Source organism: Colobus angolensis, unplaced genomic scaffold (assembly GCF_000951035.1).
Source record: "Colobus angolensis palliatus isolate OR3802 unplaced genomic scaffold, Cang.pa_1.0 Scaffold3, whole genome shotgun sequence".
NCBI lineage: Eukaryota > Metazoa > Chordata > Mammalia > Primates > Cercopithecidae > Colobus > Colobus angolensis.
Window position 1 is genome coordinate 19984745 of NW_012116265.1, and position 9240 is coordinate 19993984.

At 42.5% G+C, this 9240-nt stretch overlaps 1 protein-coding gene across 1 annotated transcript in view; it reads right to left on the bottom strand.

Annotated features, from left to right (window-relative positions):
* Window positions 1-9240, bottom strand: part of CCDC176 (coiled-coil domain containing 176) — a 53254-nt gene that overhangs the window by 34295 nt on the left and 9719 nt on the right. Inside the window, exons 3-4 of the mRNA XM_011949583.1 lie at window positions 5929-5994; window positions 1374-1517 (exon numbers count right to left, since the gene is read on the bottom strand). Coding sequence (XP_011804973.1) covers window positions 1374-1517; window positions 5929-5994 — 210 coding nt within the window. The remainder of the gene's footprint in view (window positions 1-1373; window positions 1518-5928; window positions 5995-9240) is intronic.

A 9240-nucleotide genomic window follows, 5' to 3' on the forward strand; every position in this document is an offset into this window, starting at 1 on the left:
CAGTTACTGGGGAGGCTGAGGCAGCGAGAATCGCTTGAACCCAGGAGGCGGAGGTTGTAGGGAGCTGAGGTCGTGCCACTGCACTCCAGCCCGGGTGATGGAGTAAGACCCCAAGTCAAAAAAAAAAAAAAAAAGGCTCATAGGAGGAGAGGTCTCCCACTAATCACCAGCACCAACTTAACAGTCACTTGAGTGTGCCTCCTTGGAAGCACATCCTCAAGCTCCAATCAAGCCTTAAGACAGATGACTGTAACCTGTGCTATACTAACGTATTTCCTCCAGAGAAATCAGCAAATGCTACAAATCAAGACCTTTTTTATTTTAACAGAGAGCTGCACACCACTGTTTATATAATTTTTACCATGTGACATGCTATTTTATGCACTTTACATATATTAACTCATTTAATCCTATAACAATTCTATGAAATAGTAACTGATTTTACTTTATTTTTGAGACATGGTTTCATTCTGTCACCCAGGCTGGAGTGTAGTAGTGCAATCACAGCACACTGCAGCCTCAATCTCCTGGGCTCAAGTGACCCTCCCACCTCAGCCTCCCAAGTTGCTGGAACTACAGGCATGAGCTACCATGCCTGGCTAATTTAAAAAAATTTTTTGTCGAGGTGGGATTTCACTATGTTGCCTAGGCTAGTCTTGAACTCTTGGCCTCAAGAGATTCTCCTACCTTGGCCTCCAAAGTGCTAGGATTACAGGCATAAGCCACCATGCCTGGCTGAGACACTAGCTCTTACTATCCCATTTTACAGATAAGAAAACCAAGGTATAGAAAAGTTAAGTAACTTGCCTATAGTTACAAAGCTGATTTCAGCTACTTGTTCCTGGCACTCACCTGTGCCACTTATTGAATTATCAGTAATGTAATAAAACTATATCCAAGCCAAGGAAAGTAAGAGAAAGAGCACAGCAAGGTAACATAAATTTTCTGAAAGTACTCAGTGTTTCTCACCCCACTGATCCCTGCCATAGAGCCTTCTAAATTTCTCTAAAACTATCATTCATCAGCCTAAACATTTTTATTTAGAAGTCTGCTACTTTTTCCCTGAGGTTTTGTAAGAACTTGTAGTTTGTTTCTTACTGAAGTCAATCCAAAGGGTTACCTGCTGATAAACATAGGAGGATGTGTTGGCTGAGATTTAGTGAGTTCCCAAAGAAATCAGTGCTTAGAAAAAGAGAAGTCTAAAGTCAAGACCTTTGGCATCCAGTCTGTCTTCTCCTTTTTGTCTCAAATAATTTCTAAAATGTCAAAGAGAATTCTTTGCTATCTCACAGGAGTAAATGTTTGTGAAGGCTTCTGTAGGCATTAAATAGTTCATTCTAATTTCCTTTTTGTAAAAAAGGAATGAAACTTACATCATCTAACTCTCTCTCCACTTGGATTTTTCTCCTCTGGAATTGTCTTACTGCTTTCAGCTCTGTGTGAATCATGCCAATTTCTTTGGCTTTTTGATGGAACTGTCCCTCTAGTTCATTGATTTGCCTGGTATACTTTTGTTCCTGTATTCAAAAAAGAGGTAAACGAGTTAGGAAAAAGAACAGAAGTCCCACAGAGTCATGTTTCATTTGAAGCCTTAAGCCATTTGCATATCTTCTTTGAAGAAATACCCCCCTTTTTTTTTTTCTATTTGTATTTTATTATTATTATTTGTTTGAGACGGAGTCTGACTCTGTCACCCAGGCTGGAGTGTAGTGGCGTGATCTCAGCTCACTGCAACCTCTGCCCTCCCAGGTTCAAGCAATTCTCCCTGCCTCAGCCTCCCAAGTAGCTGGGATTACAGGTGCCTGCCACCATGCCCAGCTAATTTTTGTATTTTTTAGTAGAGACGGGGTTTCACAATGTTGGTCAGGCTGGTCTTGAACTCCTGACCTCAGGTGATCCACCCGCCTTGGCCTCCCAAAGTACTGAGATTACAAGCATGAGCCACCATGCCCAGCCCCCCTTTTATTTTTGCATAAAGTTTTCATTTCTGTAAAAAGATACCATTTGTGTGAATAAAAAATTTTGGAAAAGTTTCTATATAAGCTGATTGTATAGAAAGGAAAAAATGCAGATGTTTATTAAAAAAGGATATGAGAAGACTAAACACACCTTTTATCTCTAATATAAATAACATCCCAAACTAGTTAAAATTAATTAGCTAGGAGTCAAAGGGAGAGTGGTAAATATCCCTAATAAATAAAGAGGAAGGGAGGAGGAAGAAGGAAGATGAGGAAGAAGGAGGATGAGGAAGAAGGAGGAGGGAGAAAAGGGGAAAGAGACATAAAAGAAGAGAGGAAGAGAAGGAGAAACAGGAGGAGGAAAGGGAAGAGAAAGTAAGAGAACAGAGAAAAAGAAGGAAAGGCTAATAACAACAAACGAACAAAAGGTACTATAAGAAATGCAAATTGCCTTCCAATCTACCTCCGAATAAGAGAAACGCAAATTGGGCTGGGTGCAGTGGCTCACGCCTATAATCCCAGCACTTTGGGAGGCTGAGGCAGGTGGATCACGAGGTCAGGAGTTTGACACCAGCCTGGCCAACATTGTGAAACCCCACCTCTATTAAAAATACAAAAATTAGCCAGGTGTGGTGGCAAGTGCCTATAATCCCAGCTACTCAGGAGCTGAGGCAGGAGAATCAATTGAACCTGGGAGATGGAGGTTGCAGCTAGGAGGTGGAGGTTGCAGTGAGCTGAGATTGCGCCATTGCACTCCAGCCTGGGTGACAGAGCAAGACTCTGTCTCAAAAAAAGAAAAAAAAAAAAAAGAGAGAAACATAAATTGAAATGACACTGAAATACCATTTCTCACCTATCACATTGCAAAAATCAAGTTTGAAGCCAGGCACAGTAGCTCACACATGTAATTCCAGCACTTTGGGAGGTCAAGGCGGGTAGATCACTTCAGGTCAGGAGTTCAAGACCAGCCTGGCCAACATGGTGAAACCCTGTCTCTACTAAAAATACAAAAATTAGCCAGGTGTGATGGCAGGTGCCTGTAATCCCAGCCAGTGGGGAGGCTGAGGCAGGAGAATCACTTAAACCCGGGAGGCAGAGGTTGCAGTAAGCGGAGATCATGCCACTGCACTCCAGCCTGGGAGACAAGAGTGAGACTGTCTCAAAAAAAAAAAAAAAATCAACTTTGACAAAAGACTGTTGGTAAAGCTGTGAGGAAACAGGCAATCTCATGCATGGCTAATGGTATTACAGAACAGCACAGTATCTATAAAGGGAAATTTGGCAATATCTAGAACAATTATATACTTTTCTTTGGTCTAGCAATACCACTTACAGGAATCTATCCCAACGATATAATGGCCAAAATGTGAAAAGATATATGCATGAAGCTCTTTACTGGCACATTCATTGTAATAGAAAAAGATTGGAAACAATCCAACTATCCATCAAAAAGGGACTGCTATGAGCTGTATGTGTATACCCCAAAAATCCTATGTTGAAGTCCTAATCCCCAATGTGATGGTATTTGGAGGTGTGACCTTTGGGAGGTAGTTAGGTTTAGATGAGATCATGAGGGTGGAGCCTCCATGATGGGACTGGTGAAGAAAGAGATGAAGAAACCAGAGCTTTCTCTCTGCCAAAAGTAAGGATCCAGCAGGAAGTGGCCACCTGTGAACCAGAAGAAGGGACTTCCACCAAGAACTCAACCATGCTAGCACCCTGACCTTCTAGCCTCCAGAATGATGAGAAAAAAATGTTTGTTGTTTGAGCACCTCAGTCTATGGTATTCTGTCATAATAGCCTGAACTAAGACAGGGATCATTTGAATAAACTATGATACATCCACACAATAATCATCACACAGCTATAAAAGGGAATGATGCCAGCCATGGTGGCCTACACCTGTAATTCCAACACTTTGGGAGGCCAAGCTGGGATGATCGCTTGAGGCCAGGAGTTCAAGATCAGCCTGGGTAACACAGTGAGATCCCATCTCTACAAAAAATACAAAATTTAGCTAGGTGTAGTGGTACTCGCCTATAGTTCCAGCTACTCCGGAGGCTGGGGTGAGAGGACCCCTTGAGCCCAGTAGTTTGAGGTTACAGTGAGCTATGATTGTGCCACTGCACTCCAGCTTGGGCAACAGAGGGAGATCCTATCTCAAAAAAAAAAAGAAAAAAAGCCAAAAACAAAAGGGAATGTCTCTACATACTGCTACGGAGTGATCACCAAGGGATACTGTTAAATAAAAAAAGCAGCTGCAGGTCTATGTATATTGCATGCTACCTTTTATCTAAGAAAGATTTTATATATAATCTATATATATAATCTCCTTATATATAATCTCTCTATCGATCTATCTATATATATGTTTATGACTTTTTTTTAGCTTTTCTCATAAGGAAACAATTTCTTTAGCAACTTTTTTTTAAAGAGAGGATAAAACACAAAAGAAATAAAATGGTTTTCTACAGGGAGAAGAAGATAGTGTGGAAAAGACATGGATAGGAGTTGGATTTCTCAGCACTTTGGGAGGCTGAGGCGGGCGGATCAAGAGGTCAGGAGATCGAGACCATCCTGGCTAACACAGCGAAACCCCATCTCTACTAAAAATACAAAAAATTAGCCACGCATGGTGGTGGGCGCCTATAGTCCCCAGCTACTCAGGAGGCTGAGGCAGGAAAATGGAGTGAACCCGATAGGCGGAGCTTGCAGTGAGCAGAGATCGCGCCACTGCACTCCAGCCTGGGTGACATGAGACTCCATCTAAAAAAAAAGGAAAAAAAAAAAAGAAGTTGGATTTCTCAGCATATAACTTGTTTTACAGACTTTGGAACCATGTAAATATTTTACATAATTTTATAGGCAAAACTAATTTTTTAAAAAGCAACCTCTAAGTCAGGTGTGGTGGTATATGCCTGTAGTCTCAGCTACTCAGGAGGTTGAGGCAAGGAGAACTGCTTGAGGTCAGAAGTTGAAGACCAGCCTGGGCAATATAGGAAAACTCCCATCTCTAAAAAAATTAAATAAATACAGTAAAATGAAAAAAAAAAAAAGCAACCTCTAAAAATCAAAAGCAAAATGTGTTGTTGAGTTGGTGGAATAACCTCATAGAAAAGAATTTCAAATGGTTCTTAAACCTTGCAATTTTATCATAGATCCTTATTGGTATATATCCTAAGGGAGAAAAATGCCCCCCAAAATCTTAAACTGTTTTCAGTAATTTATTTTTGGTGGTAGTATTAGTATTCTGAGATTGATATATTGGGGTTTAAGCAACTAGGTAATTATATTGGTATCATTAAGAAGAAGGACTTTTGTCAAGGGATAAAGGAGACACAGATAAAGTTAAGTAAAAATTCTGTATTCCTGCATCTAAACTGAAAGTACTAGTATGGAGTTATGACCTCTTTTAATATTTGAAAAAACTTACATTTCCTAGCTCCATCCACTGAAAAGCACTAGAAACAATAACAAATTCAGTATCAGGAAGCAATCTTAATATTATATGTTTTTTTTACAATAGCTTTTTTTTTTTGAGATGAAGTTTCACTCTTCCCACCCAGGCTGGAGTGCAATGGTGCAATCTCAGCTCACTGCAACCTCCGCCTCTGGGGTTCAAGCGATTCTCCTGTCTCAGCCTCCCAAGTAGCTGGGATTATAAGCGTGCACCACCATGCCTGGCTAATTTTTTAATTTTTAGTAGAGATAGGGTTTCATCATGTTGGCCAGGCTGATCTCGAGTTCCTGACCTCAGGTGATCTGCCGCCTTGGCGTCCCAAAGTGTTGGGATTACAGGTATGAGTCATCATGCCCAGCCTTGTTTTTGAATTTCTATACAATCAAGCTTTAAGGTCATTAGGCTGCCCAGAGAACTTACTCACTCACTGTCATTGGGTCTTAAATACCTAAGCTTGCCAGAAACCTGACCATCCAGTAAGTGGAGTATTAGTACACATAGATAACTCACCAATTTATCCTTCTCCTCTTGGGCTTTTTCCTTTGTTTCATTTAATTGCTGTTTCAGTTTTTCAATCTGTGGAAAATCAAAATACAAGGTCAGGAAGATAGAGAAACTGCTCTATGTCTACCTTTATTAAGTGGACTAGTTTCACACAATACTAAAACCAATATGGCAAAAAAGGTGAGTGAGACGGAAAGAGAAGAAGAGGGGACAGGAAATTTCCCATACCTTCAACCTGCTATTGCCAGTTTCTAAAACCTGGCTATCATCAGAAGTACCTGGGCAACTTTTTTTTTTGTTTTTGTGGTTAAAAATAAAAGCAAGGGCCGGGCGCGGTGGCTCAAGCCTGTAATCCCAGCACTTTGGGAGGCCGAGACGGGCAGATCACAAGGTCAGGAGATCGAGACCATCCTGGCTAACACGGTGAAACCCCGTCTCTACTAAAAATACAAACAACTAGCCGGGCGAGGTGGCGGGCGCCTGTAGTCCCAGCTACTCGGGAGGCTGAGGCAGGAGAACGGTGCAAACCCGGGAGGCGGAGCTTGCCGTGGGCTGAGATCCGGCCACTGCACTCCAGCCTGGGTGACAGAGCGAGACTCCGTCTCAAAAAAAAAATAAAAAATAAAAGCAACATTAAATTTACCATCTTAACCATTTTAAACATATAGCTCAGTAGTGTTAAGTATATTCACGTTGTTGTGCAACAAAACTCTAGAACTTTTCATCTTACAAAACTAAAACTATACCAAATAAATCCTAATTTCCCCTTACCTCTCCCCAGCACTTGGCAACCATCCTCTACTTTCTGTTTCTATAATTTTGACTACTTTGGATACTTCATCAGTGGAATCATGCATTATTTGCCCTTTGGTGACTGGCTTATTTTATTAAGCATAATGTCCTTGAGGTTCATTCATGTCATAGGATGTGACAGGATTTCCTTTAAGGCGCATAATATTGCACCACATACATACACCTTTTCCTTATCCATTCACCCATCAATGGATAATTTGGGTTGCTTCCACCTCTTGGCTATTGTGAATAGTGTTGCAATGAATATGGGCGTGCAAATATCTCTTCAAGATCCTGCTCTGGGCTGGGCGTGGTGGCTCATGCCTGTAATCCCAGCAATTTGGGAGGCTGAGGTGGGTCGATTGCTTGAGCTCAGAGTTTGAGACCAGCATGGGCAACATGGCAAAATCCCATCTCTACAAAGAAATACAAACATTAGCCAAGTGTGGTGGTGAGCACCTGTAATCACAGCTAGAGCCTGGGAGGTGAAGGTTGCAGTGGGCCAAGATCACGCCACTGCACTCCACTCTGCGTGACAGAGTGAGATCCTGTCTCAACAACAACAAAAATCCTGCTTTGAATTGTTTTGGATATATTAAATATACCCAGAAGTGAGATTGGTATTTCTATTTTTAATCTTTTGAGGAACTTCCATACTGTTTTCCACAATGGCTACAACATTGTACAGTCCCACCACAAGTGCACAAGCGTTCTAACACCTCCACGTCCTTGCCAACACTTATTTTCTGTTTTTTTGGCAGTAGCCATTCTAATCGGTATGAGGTGATATCTTGTTGTCGTTTTTATTTACATTTCTCTTATCTGGGTAACTTTTTTTTTTGAGATGGAATCTCTCTCTGTCACCCAGGCTAGAGTGGAGTGGCACAATCTCAGCTCAATGCAACCTCTGTCTCCTAGGTTCAAGTGATTCTTTTGCCTCAGCCTCCCGAGTAGCTGGGAATACGGGCGCATGCCACCATACCTGGCTAATTTTTGTAGTTTTAGTAGAGACAGGGTTTCATCATATGGCCAGGCTGGTCTTGAACTCCTGACCTCGTGATCTGCCTGCCTTGGCCTCCCAAAGTGCTAGGATTACAGGCGTGAGCCACTGTGCCCAGCCTTATCTGGGTAACTTTTTTAGAAAAAAGTTTCTTTTTACTTTCTTTTATTTTCTTTCTTTCGTTCTTTTTTTTTTTTTGAGACAGGAGTTCTACTCTTGTTGCCCAGGCTGGAGTGCAATGGCATGATCTCGGCTCACTGCAATCTCCACCTCCCGGGTTCAAGCAATTCTCCTGCCTCAGCCTCCCGAGTAGCTGGGATTACAAGCACGTGCCACCCCAGGCCCGGCTAATTTTGTATTTTTAGTAGAGACGGGGTTTCTCCATGTTGGTCAGGCTGGTCTCGAACTCCTGACCTCAGGTGATCCGCCCGCCTCGGCCTCCCAAAGTGCTGGGATTACGGGCATGAGCCACTGTGTCTAACCCAAAAAGTTTTTTTTTTTTAATAATATATATATTTTTTCTTGCTCTGTCGCCCAGGCTGGAGTGCAGTGGTGCAATTTCGGCTCACTGCAACCTCTGCCTCCTGGGTTCACGCCATTTTCCTGCCTCAGCCTCCTGAGTAGCTGGGACTATAGGTGCTCGCCACTATGCCCGGCTAATTTTTTGTATTCTTTAGTAGAGACAGGGTTTCACTGTGTTAGCCAGGATGGTCTCCATCTCCTGACCCCATAATCCGCCCGCCTTGGCCTCCTAAAGTGCTGGGATTGCAGGTGTGAGCCACCGCGCCCGGCCTAAAAATAATTTAAAAAAATAGAGATGGAGTCAGCCGGGCGTGGTGGCTCAAGCTTGTAATCCCAGCACTTTGGGAGGCCGAGATAGGTGGATCACCTGAGGTCAGGCGTTCAAGACCAGCCTGGCCAACATGGTGAAACCCTGTTTCTACAAAAAATACAAAACTTAGTTGGGTGTGGTGGCGCACACCTGTAATCCCAGCTACTCGGGAGGCTGAGGCAGGAGAATCGCTTGAACACAGGAGGCGGAGGTTGCAGTGAGCCAAGATCACGTCATTGCACTCCTGCCTGGGTGACAGAGCAAGACTCTGTCTCAAAAAAAAAAAAAAAAAAAGAGAGATGGAGTCTTGCCATGTTGCTCAGGCTGGTCTCAAAGTCATGGGCTTAAGTGATCCTCCTGCCTTGGTCTCCCAAAGTGCTGGGATTATAGGCATGAGCCATAGTGCCTAGCCAAGACAAGTTTCAAGAAGAGTACAAAAAATTACCGTACTATTCACTCATATACATTAATTTTGCCACCTTTGTTTTCCCTCTGTGTGTGTGTGTGTGTATTTTTAGTGGTAAAGGATAATATCAACTTCAAGATGACCTTTTACCCCTAAAGACTTCAGTATCTATTTCCTTATTTCTTTTTCTTGTTTTTTTTTTTGAAACAGAGTCTTGCTCTGTCACCCCGCCTGGAGTGCAGCAGCGCAATCTTGGCTCACTGCAACCTGCGCCTCCCGGGCTCACGT